Source organism: Diplotaxodon limnothrissa, linkage group LG20 (assembly GCF_057381915.1).
Source record: "Diplotaxodon limnothrissa isolate DT_005_m linkage group LG20, D_limnothrissa_male_GT1.1, whole genome shotgun sequence".
NCBI lineage: Eukaryota > Metazoa > Chordata > Actinopteri > Cichliformes > Cichlidae > Diplotaxodon > Diplotaxodon limnothrissa.
The window spans coordinates 7,190,867-7,204,319 of record NC_140615.1 but is presented as its reverse complement, the minus strand read 5'-3'; the positions used below and the strand labels follow the sequence as shown (position 1 = coordinate 7,204,319).

Genomic DNA, 13,453 nt, shown 5'->3' with positions numbered 1-13,453 from the left:
TCTTAAACCAAATGGTATGACTTTATGAGAATAAGGAACTAAAGGGGTGGTGAAAGGTGATATTTCCTGTTCCCGTGCCTACAATGGCACCTGCCAATAACCTTTAAGCAAATCAAATTTACTTGAAAATGTGGCCGATCCAACCTGGTCAATACAGTCATCCATTCGTGGGAACAGAAAAGAGTTTGTTACAGAATTGACTTTTAAATCTATACAAAATGTTTTATCTGGCTTTGGCACCAGGATAGATGGAAAAGCAATGTCATTTCAGAGCATAAAAGAAACTTCAGCACCCATTTGTTTAAGCTTTTCCAGTGACCTGCGATAGAATCACTTCTTAACTGGCTGTACATCTCCAACATCAATATCATGTTCAACCCAGTCAGTGCAAAATGGTACATCACCAAACAAACAGGTATACTTTAACCACTAAGAAACAGACAAAACAGGGTGCACAATGTCCTTAACACTCTGACTAGAATTTTGGTCACTTATATGATACAGTTTGAGTTTGTTTATAAGACAAAGCTGAACTGACTTTGTCCAACAAACCAATTTGAGCCTGAACAATAATGCATGAAAGGCAATTCTCTTCATGTATTAATCACCAGGAGATGTGGCATGTCCATTTGACAGCTGGTACTTTCTCACTTTTACTTGAGTAAAGAAGCTTAATCGGTACTTCAACTTTTACTGGAGTAGGTTTTTTTTTTAACAATAGCATCTGTAATTCTACTTAAGTACAGAATATCTGTACTTTTGCCAACTCTGGTCATGAGATGGTAAGGACTACAGATGAATTTAAAAATAAAAAAAGAAAGAAAGAAGGAGCACAGGAAACTAGTGAAGTGCCAGGGGTTGAAGGAACAACTGAGCAGATGTGGATGTCACTTATATGATACAGTTGGAGTTTGTTAATAAGACAAAGCTGAACTGACTTTGTCCATTTTGATGTTGAAACTAAATAGTTCAGATCAGAAAGCTTCTCTGACCATATGAAGGTCTGTATATCAGGCCTGAAGTGGAGATCCCACAATTGGAGACGGCACCACAACTTGATCCCCAGGATTAAACTGACGATGTTGTGTGCCACAATCATTCACACTCTTCATTCCAGTCTGTGCCTTTTGCCATAAAACCAACTACAAACAATTGGCGTCTAAATCCATTCACAATGACAGCCAAGGTTTTAAGTGGTTCTGAATCAACCCCATTATCCTTTAATGCAGCCAAGGGTCCATGCGCACTATGTCTGAACACAAGCTCATTAGGGCTCAAGCCTGTGCTCTCCTGGACTGCCTGTGTGTGTAATGTTTATGAGAACTCCTTACTGAAACTGGATGTAAATATTTGACTCTGTTTCTCATCTTAATATAATACCTCTCATAATGCATTCTTGAATGATTTTTTCATCGTTTAAGGTGAACAAAACCGATTGCTTGGTAGACCTGTCTTAAATTGTTTCACCACAGAAGACTGTTCCTTTTCTCAAATACAGGTTATCAGCTTAAAGCATTAATTTTTATCAAAAGCATTAGTTATTAAAAAAAATGTACAATCGCTAAAGAAGATAAATTTTAATAAATGATAAAAAATATATATATATACACATCTTGCTACTTGGTCCTTTGATCTTAAGAATTTAAAAATATCGTCAATTTCTAATGCATTTTGGCCAAAATCATCCAACATGTAAACACATAGTGCAATAAATTGTAAAGATAACTGTTAGTAACAGTTTCTTATGCTTTTTAAGGTGAGGATTAAGGATCCTTTTTACTGCGCTGTGTTGTATTGTCCTCCCTGACTAATAACAGTTTGTTATCAGTCGTTCCTTTTAAGTCAACGTTTGCGCCCGTTTTTAAACTTTCATCCCTGGATAAATGCCAGTACTCGCTGTTTAAAGTGTTCTTTGAAAAGTTGATCTCTTGTGGAGATCAACTCGTTTACACAGCCATCTCCATCCTTTAAAGGAACTTTTGTTTTGTTTTTGTCAGGGCTCTGTGTGCGGGCAGGCGGAGGTGAGGATCCAAATGCAGGACTCGGAGGCTGAATACAACTCAAAAACCTCAGCTTTCTTGCTGGCAGAAAACAAAACGCGAACTGAACAATGAATACTGAGAACAGAAACACACAGGCACAATCTGAGAGTACAACACGACACTGAGCAAAGGCAAACACAGGGCTAATATACACAGGGGAGTAATCAGAGAATGGGAAACAGGAGAGAGACACAGCTGGGAGAGGTTAGGGCTAACGAGACAGGGGAGCGAAGCTGGACACACTGACATAAGACATAATCTTTCAAAATAAAACAGGAACCAATAAACAAAGACGCAGACTAAGAAACATGGACTTTACACGGGCAGAATTAAACCTAACCCAGAATAAGCTGGAACATACTAAATATCATCATCATCACCTGACAATAGATCAAGACAATAACCAAAAATACAAAATCAAACCAAAACATGAGAACTCAAAATGCTGGGTCAGAACTGACCCAGAACCATGACAGTTTTTTTCAACATTTCAGTAATACATGTGAGGGACGCCTATTTTTTTCAAACCTGGCTTCAAAGAGCAGAGGTAATCCTGAGGTATTTATTCAGCAACCTTACATTATGTACTCCTTCTTAACCAGCTGTATCAATTCTTTCAAATTAGGCTGTAAAAGCCTTCTTGTTGTTTGTTTATCGTTGTTGTACTCCAGCTTTTTACCTGTTTGATTACCTGAGTTTTCAGTGTTAGCTGACTGGATGAAAGCATCCTTCTGTTCTCACAAAATTTGACCTGCACCTTTGCTCAAAAATGTGTTTCAGTCTATCTGACTCTGTGTGCTCAATATAATCAAGGATCCACTAGAATCTGCTTGTTTTAAGAATCTTATATATCCACCCACTTAAAAAGAACAAACAAACAAACAAAAAACCATTTAGCTAACCTTAAACATTACCATTTACTTTTAAGAGTTTAGAAAAGGTTACAGCTGTGCAGCGTACAGCTGTTTTACACAAATACAGCGTTTGTGAAAATGAGCTCATTTCAGTGAAACAGCTCTTCTCAGTGAAGTTATGAGAGAGTGTTCTGCTTTTCTGACGATGGACCTGACCTCTGCCTTTTATACTAGTGAACACCACATTACTTAAAGTATTATTTATAAGTGTTCATTTGTCTCATCATAAGTACATTTACTTGTTTTTGTTAGGAATGTTTCCCCACTTTTGATCACTTTGGACTATTTCTTATGCCATAAAAGAACTGCTTAAACACTCAAACCTTACATGTAGTACAAACATATTGTGTTTTGGGCTGGTACTGTACATCCTGACAGAGTACAGTAGATTATGTGTGCTGGCACCACTTTATCACAATCAGGGGACCGAATCAGATAGTCTGGCCGTCCAGTCTCCCAGCAGAGTGATCTGAAATCTAATACAGACTAAACTGTGTATCACCTCATGCTCATGCAGAAGGAAAATACAGTTGTGCAGACTCATATTATCTCACTAAGTTGTCCCTATCACGTCTCTCATGGTGAATGGACCTCACGCAGTGATGTTTCTGATGTCTCATAGAAACAGACGAATCATCAACAACAGATAGAAGAAGAAAAGTTTGTGCAAGAAATGAAAGAAAAAAAAATCTTAAAACGCATTGATGGTAATGTGATCAAATATAGTGCATTAATTTGTTATCCTAAAAAAACAGCAAAATCACTTAGACTATTAGAGACTGAATGGAATTCTAGTAAGAGGTGAACAAAAACGAGGGATATCTATACAACCCTGAGGAAGAACAAGGAGAAAAAACAACAATAAAAAGACGATAAAGAACACTTTACAGCTAAGGATAATTTTGTTATATGAATGTCATAGTGAGTTGACTCCTCCTTATCTAAAGGCACATTCTGGTCCTATCTGAACCACAGGAACAGAAAAAATAAAAAATAAAATAAACAAGGATACAAAGCACATAAAGAAACAAAAGATATTGTGATTGTGTTGTCCAGTTCTCTTTCTAAGAACTTTTAAAAATCTTGGTTACCAACAAGGTTCAGCAGTATAAAAATAAAGTTAACATTGGGATAAAGTGGTGTTAATTTCTCCATGACTATGTGGTTGTTGTCATGCTGGATAATAAAGATAATGAAAACTGCCTAGTGGTTTGACTAAGATGTAAACACAAAATTTGTATCATCATTTGAGCAACAAGGAACATAAAAAACCAAATGTGTGTGATATGAAACCTTATCAGACAGAATATAAGACCACAAGCACAGTGATCCATCATCCTTTAACTGGCTGCTCAGTCAGTGGTTGCGGACAGTCTTTTTTTAAAAAAAAAAAGAGGTGAACATGGACAAAAGCTCGTCTACAGTTTGTATATTGATTGCAGCACTTTGTGCATTGGTGCACTTTGGCACAGCTTTTTCTAAGGTGGAACATAAACCTGACGTTTTAATAAGTGAGTTTCTTTTGAGTATTGTTTCTTTCTGAAATGTGCATGTTTGTCACCTCAGCTGTCACCTGATTTACCACAGCTGATCCATATCCTTTTTTGCCTCACTGCCTCGGGCTACTGTGGCTCAAGAGTTGGCAGTTTGTCCTGTGATCTGATGGTTGCCAGTTCAAGCCCCAGCTCGGACAGTCTTGGTCGTTGTGTACTTGGGCAAGACACTTCACCTGTTGCCTACTGGTGGTGGTCAGAGTGCCCGGTGGTGCCAGTGTCCAGCGGCCTCAAGACATTTTGATTCATTTGCTGCAGGGTTCAATAAGATTTTTCAGAGGGACAACCTAACGCACACTCTGGTTAGAGTTCTTGGTCACTTTTGATTTCTCATTTCTTTCAGCAAAGCCAGGAGTGTGTCCTCGCAAACGCTGGGACTTTGGGCTGTGTGTTGAATCTTGCTCCAATGACTATGACTGTCGCGGTAAAGAGAAGTGCTGCCCCAAAGGATGTGGACGTGAGTGCATGGCTCCTGTCGGAGGTGAGAGATGAACAAAGTAGCAAAGATCACTCCAAAGTGAAAATTATCTGCAAGATATTTCATTTATTATATCATCTACAATAGAAAGAAGAGAAAAAGAGTGATTGCAAAGGATGTCTCTACCTGACTTATTTAATTGAACTATAAAAAAACATTTACTTGCAACTTCATGAAACTTGAGAGGTCAAGAGGTCAGTTTTAAATATGTACGTTGTATATACATACATATATGTGTGTGTGTGTGTGTGTGCGCGCACACATAGGACAAAAAGTATGAGATGGAGGTCCAGCACTGTGACAATCAGAGCAAAACAGAAAGACACGAATTTGAAGTCAGATAGGGTGAAAAAGAAAATTAAATCTTGAGTCAATAGACAGAAATGTCATTGAGACGACAGGGAAAGAGGATGAGTGAAAAGACGGCTGGAGCTAATTAAGCGTTTAAAGACATATTTGCAATTAACTTGAAGATATTTTTACAAGCAAGTTTATTTTGCCTCAGACATGTTCAGTTTATAATCTGCTGCTTACTGTTTATTACTAAAATGTGCATGTTTGGTTTGTTTCATTAAACAGCCAAACTGGCAATCACACAGCATCAGAACTCTTATCTCATTTACCACTTTACCACAGCTGATCTATGTCCTTTTCTGCTTTAGTGCCTCCTCCCAAACCAGAATGTCCACCGCATCTTAATCTTGCTCTGTCACGTAAGGGGTGTAATGACTGTCCTAGAGACCACACATGCTGCGTCTATAATGGTTATGAAGTCTGCGTCCCTCCTGTTCTCAGTACGTCTCACAATGTTTGATTTCTTCTTAAGAGGCTGTGTATTTAATTAAATCTTTTTAAAATATAAGAAGTAGTTTAAAAATAACATTTAGGCTACATTTACTGCACTCTCTAGTTGGAGTTCTTTGTTTGTACTAATTTATTTTTCCTATCAGCAAAGCCAGGAGAATGTCCTCGCACGCACCTGACTGTTGGACTGTGTGGTAAACTTTGCTCCAATGACAGTGACTGTCCCGGTAAACAGAAGTGCTGCTCTACCAAATGTGGACGTAATTGCATGGCACCATACATAGGTGAGAGATGAGCAAAGTATTCTTGCACACTTAACCCATGTGTGACCTCATGAAAAAAGGGACCCGTTTTTTTTAAAAACGCTGGGACTTTGGACTGTGTGTTGAATCTTGCTCTCATGACTATGACTGTCCCGATAACGAGAAGTGCTGCCCCAATGGATGTGGACGTGAGTGCATGGCTCCTGTTGGAGGTGAGAGATGAACAAAGTAGCAAAGATCACTCCAAAGTGAAAATTATCTGCATGATATTTCGTTTATTATATCATCTACAATAGAAAGAAGAGAAAAAGAGTGATTGCAAAGGATGTCTCTACCTGACTTATTTAATTGAACTATAAAAAAACATTTACTTGCAACTTCATGAAACTTGACAGGTCAAGAGGTCAGTTTTAAATATGTACGTTGTATATACATACATATATGTGTGCGTGTGTGTGTGTGTGTGTGTACGCACATAGGACAAAAAGTATGAGATGGAGGTCCAGCACTGTGACAATCAGAGCAAAACAGAAAGACACGAATTTGAAGTCAGATAGGGTGAAAAAGAAAATTAAATCTTGAGTCAATAGACAGAAATGTCATTGAGACGACAGGGAAAGAGGATGAGTGAAAAGACGGCTGGAGCTAATTAAGCGTTTAAAGACATATTTGCAATTAACTTGAAGATATTTTAACAAGCAAGTTTATTTTGCCTCAGACATGTTCAGTTTATAATCTGCTGCTTACTGTTTATTACTAAAATGTGCATGTTTGGTTTGTTTTATTAAACAGCCAAACTGGCAATCACACAGCATCAGAACTCTTATCTCATTTACCACTTTACCACAGCTGATCTATGTCCTTTTCTGCTTTAGTGCCTCCTCCCAAACCAGAATGTCCACCGCATCTTAATCTTGCTCTGTCACGTAAGGGGTGTAATGACTGTCCTAGAGACCACACATGCTGCGTCTATAATGGTTATGAAGTCTGCGTCCCTCCTGTTCTCAGTACGTCTCACAATGTTTGATTTCTTCTTAAGAGGCTGTGTATTTAATTAAATCTTTTTAAAATATAAGAAGTATTTTAAAAATAATATTTAGGCTACATTTACTGCACTCTCTAGTTGGAGTTCTTTGTTTGTACTAATTTATTTTTCCTATCAGCAAAGCCAGGAGTGTGTCCTCGCAGGCACCTGACTGTTGGACTGTGCGTTGAATTTTGCTCCAATGACTATGACTGTCGCGGTAAAGAGAAGTGCTGCCCCAATGGATGTGGACGTGAGTGCATGGCTCCTGTCGGAGGTGAGAGATGAACAAAGTAGCAAAGATCACTCCAAAGTGAAAATTATCTGCAAGATATTTCATTTATTATATCATCTACAATAGAAAGAAGAGAAAAAGAGTGATTGCAAAGGATGTCTCTACCTGACTTATTTAATTGAACTATAAAAAAACATTTACTTGCAACTTCATGAAACTTGAGAGGTCAAGAGGTCAGTTTTAAATATGTACGTTGTATATACATACATATATGTGTGTGTGTGTGTGTGTGTGTGCGCGCACACATAGGACAAAAAGTATGAGATGGAGGTCCAGCACTGTGACAATCAGAGCAAAACAGAAAGACACGAATTTGAAGTCAGATAGGGTGAAAAAGAAAATTAAATCTTGAGTCAATAGACAGAAATGTCATTGAGACGACAGGGAAAGAGGATGAGTGAAAAGACGGCTGGAGCTAATTAAGCGTTTAAAGACATATTTGCAATTAACTTGAAGATATTTTTACAAGCAAGTTTATTTTGCCTCAGACATGTTCAGTTTATAATCTGCTGCTTACTGTTTATTACTAAAATGTGCATGTTTGGTTTGTTTCATTAAACAGCCAAACTGGCAATCACACAGCATCAGAACTCTTATCTCATTTACCACTTTACCACAGCTGATCTATGTCCTTTTCTGCTTTAGTGCCTCCTCCCAAACCAGAATGTCCACCGCATCTTAATCTTGCTCTGTCACGTAAGGGGTGTAATGACTGTCCTAGAGACCACACATGCTGCGTCTATAATGGTTATGAAGTCTGCGTCCCTCCTGTTCTCAGTACGTCTCACAATGTTTGATTTCTTCTTAAGAGGCTGTGTATTTAATTAAATCTTTTTAAAATTTTAAAATATAAGAAGTAGTTTAAAAATAATATTTAGGCTACATTTACTGCACTCTCTAGTTGGAGTTCTTTGTTTGTACTAATTTATTTTTCCTATCAGCAAAGCCAGGAGTGTGTCCTCGCAAACGCTGGGACTTTGGGCTGTGTGTTGAATCTTGCTCCAATGACTATGACTGTCGCGGTAAAGAGAAGTGCTGCCCCAAAGGATGTGGACGTGAGTGCATGGCTCCTGTCGGAGGTGAGAGATGAAGAAAGTAGCAAAGATCACTCCAAAGTGAAAATTATCTGCAAGATATTTCATTTATTATATCATCTACAATAGAAAGAAGAGAAAAAGAGTGATTGCAAAGGATGTCTCTACCTGACTTATTTAATTGAACTATAAAAAAACATTTACTTGCAACTTCATGAAACTTGAGAGGTCAAGAGGTCAGTTTTAAATATGTACGTTGTATATACATACATATATGTGTGTGTGTGTGTGTGTGTGTGTGTGTGTGTGTGTGTGTGTGTGTGTGTGTGTGTGTGTGTGTGTGTGTGTACGCACATAGGACAAAAAGTATGAGATGGAGGTCCAGCACTGTGACAATCAGAGCAAAACAGAAAGACACGAATTTGAAGTCAGATAGGGTGAAAAAGAAAATTAAATCTTGAGTCAATAGACAGAAATGTCATTGAGACGACAGGGAAAGAGGATGAGTGAAAAGACGGCTGGAGCTAATTAAGCGTTTAAAGACATATTTGCAATTAACTTGAAGATATTTTAACAAGCAAGTTTATTTTGCCTCAGACATGTTCAGTTTATAATCTGCTGCTTACTGTTTATTACTAAAATGTGCATGTTTGGTTTGTTTTATTAAACAGCCAAACTGGCAATCACACAGCATCAGAACTCTTATCTCATTTACCACTTTACCACAGCTGATCTATGTCCTTTTCTGCTTTAGTGCCTCCTCCCAAACCAGAATGTCCACCGCATCTTAATCTTGCTCTGTCACGTAAGGGGTGTAATGACTGTCCTAGAGACCACACATGCTGCGTCTATAATGGTTATGAAGTCTGCGTCCCTCCTGTTCTCAGTACGTCTCACAATGTTTGATTTCTTCTTAAGAGGCTGTGTATTTAATTAAATCTTTTTAAAATTTTAAAATATAAGAAGTAGTTTAAAAATAATATTTAGGCTACATTTACTGCACTCTCTAGTTGGAGTTCTTTGTTTGTACTAATTTATTTTTCCTATCAGCAAAGCCAGGAGAATGTCCTCGCACGCACCTGACTGTTGGACTGTGTGGTAAACTTTGCTCCAATGACAGTGACTGTCCCGGTAAACAGAAGTGCTGCTCTACCAAATGTGGACGTAATTGCATGGCACCATACATAGGTGAGAGATGAGCAAAGTATTCTTGCACACTTAACCCATGTGTGACCTCATGAAAAAAGGGACCCGTTTTTTTTAAAAACGCTGGGACTTTGGACTGTGTGTTGAATCTTGCTCTCATGACTATGACTGTCCCGATAACGAGAAGTGCTGCCCCAATGGATGTGGACGTGAGTGCATGGCTCCTGTTGGAGGTGAGAGATGAACAAAGTAGCAAAGATCACTCCAAAGTGAAAATTATCTGCATGATATTTCATTTATTATATCATCTACAATAGAAAGAAGAGAAAAAGAGTGATTGCAAAGGATGTCTCTACCTGACTTATTTAATTGAACTATAAAAAAACATTTACTTGCAACTTCATGAAACTTGACAGGTCAAGAGGTCAGTTTTAAATATGTACGTTGTATATACATACATATATGTGTGCGTGTGTGTGTGTGTGTGTGCACGCACATAGGACAAAAAGTATGAGATGGAGGTCCAGCACTGTGACAATCAGAGCAAAACAGAAAGACACGAATTTGAAGTCAGATAGGGTGAAAAAGAAAATTAAATCTTGAGTCAATAGACAGAAATGTCATTGAGACGACAGGGAAAGAGGATGAGTGAAAAGACGGCTGGAGCTAATTAAGCGTTTAAAGACATATTTGCAATTAACTTGAAGATATTTTTACAAGCAAGTTTATTTTGCCTCAGACATGTTCAGTTTATAATCTGCTGCTTACTGTTTATTACTAAAATGTGCATGTTTGGTTTGTTTCATTAAACAGCCAAACTGGCAATCACACAGCATCAGAACTCTTATCTCATTTACCACTTTACCACAGCTGATCTATGTCCTTTTCTGCTTTAGTGCCTCCTCCCAAACCAGAATGTCCACCGCATCTTAATCTTGCTCTGTCACGTAAGGGGTGTAATGACTGTCCTAGAGACCACACATGCTGCGTCTATAATGGTTATGAAGTCTGCGTCCCTCCTGTTCTCAGTACGTCTCACAATGTTTGATTTCTTCTTAAGAGGCTGTGTATTTAATTAAATCTTTTTAAAATTTTAAAATATAAGAAGTAGTTTAAAAATAATATTTAGGCTACATTTACTGCACTCTCTAGTTGGAGTTCTTTGTTTGTACTAATTTATTTTTCCTATCAGCAAAGCCAGGAGTGTGTCCTCGCAAACGCTGGGACTTTGGGCTGTGTGTTGAATCTTGCTCCAATGACTATGACTGTCGCGGTAAAGAGAAGTGCTGCCCCAAAGGATGTGGACGTGAGTGCATGGCTCCTGTCGGAGGTGAGAGATGAACAAAGTAGCAAAGATCACTCCAAAGTGAAAATTATCTGCAAGATATTTCATTTATTATATCATCTACAATAGAAAGAAGAGAAAAAGAGTGATTGCAAAGGATGTCTCTACCTGACTTATTTAATTGAACTATAAAAAAACATTTACTTGCAACTTCATGAAACTTGAGAGGTCAAGAGGTCAGTTTTAAATATGTACGTTGTATATACATACATATATGTGTGTGTGTGTGTGTGTGTGTGTGTGTGCGTGTGTGTGTGTGTGTGTGTGTGTGTGTGTGTGTGTACGCACATAGGACAAAAAGTATGAGATGGAGGTCCAGCACTGTGACAATCAGAGCAAAACAGAAAGACACGAATTTGAAGTCAGATAGGGTGAAAAAGAAAATTAAATCTTGAGTCAATAGACAGAAATGTCATTGAGACGACAGGGAAAGAGGATGAGTGAAAAGACGGCTGGAGCTAATTAAGCGTTTAAAGACATATTTGCAATTAACTTGAAGATATTTTAACAAGCAAGTTTATTTTGCCTCAGACATGTTCAGTTTATAATCTGCTGCTTACTGTTTATTACTAAAATGTGCATGTTTGGTTTGTTTTATTAAACAGCCAAACTGGCAATCACACAGCATCAGAACTCTTATCTCATTTACCACTTTACCACAGCTGATCTATGTCCTTTTCTGCTTTAGTGCCTCCTCCCAAACCAGAATGTCCACCGCATCTTAATCTTGCTCTGTCACGTAAGGGGTGTAATGACTGTCCTAGAGACCACACATGCTGCGTCTATAATGGTGATGAAGTCTGCGTCCCTCCTGTTCTCAGTACGTCTCACAATGTTTGATTTCTTCTTAAGAGGCTGTGTATTTAATTAAATCTTTTTAAAATTTTAAAATATAAGAAGTAGTTTAAAAATAATATTTAGGCTACATTTACTGCACTCTCTAGTTGGAGTTCTTTGTTTGTACTAATTTATTTTTCCTATCAGCAAAGCCAGGAGAATGTCCTCGCACGCACCTGACTGTTGGACTGTGTGGTAAACTTTGCTCCAATGACAGTGACTGTCCCGGTAAACAGAAGTGCTGCTCTACCAAATGTGGACGTAATTGCATGGCACCATACATAGGTGAGAGATGAGCAAAGTATTCTTGCACACTTAACCCATGTGTGACCTCATGAAAAAAGGGACCCGTTTTTTTTAAAAACGCTGGGACTTTGGACTGTGTGTTGAATCTTGCTCTCATGACTATGACTGTCCCGATAACGAGAAGTGCTGCCCCAATGGATGTGGACGTGAGTGCATGGCTCCTGTTGGAGGTGAGAGATGAACAAAGTAGCAAAGATCACTCCAAAGTGAAAATTATCTGCAAGATATTTCATTTATTATATCATCTACAATAGAAAGAAGAGAAAAAGAGTGATTGCAAAGGATGTCTCTACCTGACTTATTTAATTGAACTATAAAAAAAACATTTACTTGCAACTTCATGAAACTTGACAGGTCAAGAGGTCAGTTTTAAATATGTACGTTGTATATACATACATATATGTGTGCGTGTGTGTGTGTGTGTGTGCACGCACATAGGACAAAAAGTATGAGATGGAGGTCCAGCACTGTGACAATCAGAGCAAAACAGAAAGACACGAATTTGAAGTCAGATAGGGTGAAAAAGAAAATTAAATCTTGAGTCAATAGACAGAAATGTCATTGAGACGACAGGGAAAGAGGATGAGTGAAAAAACGGCTGGAGCTAATTAAGCGTTTAAAGACATATTTGCAATTAACTTGAAGATATTTTAACAAGCAAGTTTATTTTGCCTCAGACATGTTCAGTTTATAATCTGCTGCTTACTGTTTATTACTAAAATGTGCATGTTTGGTTTGTTTCATTAAACAGCCAAACTGGCAATCACACAGCATCAGAACTCTTATCTCATTTACCACTTTACCACAGCTGATCTATGTCCTTTTCTGCTTTAGTGCCTCCTCCCAAACCAGAATGTCCACCGCATCTTAATCTTGCTCTGTCACGTAAGGGGTGTAATGACTGTCCTAGAGACCACACATGCTGCGTCTATAATGGTTATGAAGTCTGCGTCCCTCCTGTTCTCAGTACGTCTCACAATGTTTGATTTCTTCTTAAGAGGCTGTGTATTTAATTAAATCTTTTTAAAATTTTAAAATATAAGAAGTAGTTTAAAAATAATATTTAGGCTACATTTACTGCACTCTCTAGTTGGAGTTCTTTGTTTGTACTAATTTATTTTTCCTATCAGCAAAGCCAGGAGAATGTCCTCGCACGCACCTGACTGTTGGACTGTGTGGTAAACTTTGCTCCAATGACAGTGACTGTCCCGGTAAACAGAAGTGCTGCTCTACCAAATGTGGACGTAATTGCATGGCACCATACATAGGTGAGAGATGAGCAAAGTATTCTTGCACACTTAACCCATGTGTGACCTCATGAAAAAAGGGACCCGTTTTTTTTAAAAACGCTGGGACTTTGGACTGTGTGTTGAATCTTGCTCTCATGACTATGACTGTCCCGATAACGAGAA

General features: G+C 38.2%; 1 protein-coding gene across 1 annotated transcript; it reads left to right on the top strand.

The window, feature by feature from the left end:
- The first annotated feature begins 7,925 nt into the window (after positions 1-7,925).
- LOC146610432 (antileukoproteinase-like) lies at positions 7,926-12,031 on the top strand. Its single transcript, XM_085344983.1, has 8 exons — positions 7,926-8,150; positions 8,315-8,452; positions 9,162-9,293; positions 9,458-9,786; positions 10,450-10,581; positions 10,746-10,883; positions 11,587-11,718; positions 11,883-12,031. The coding sequence occupies exons 4-8, from the start codon at positions 9,771-9,773 to the stop codon at positions 12,029-12,031; spliced, it is 567 nt and encodes a 188-aa protein (XP_085201109.1). The 5' UTR covers positions 7,926-8,150; positions 8,315-8,452; positions 9,162-9,293; positions 9,458-9,770.
- Positions 12,032-13,453: the final 1,422 nt, after the last annotated feature.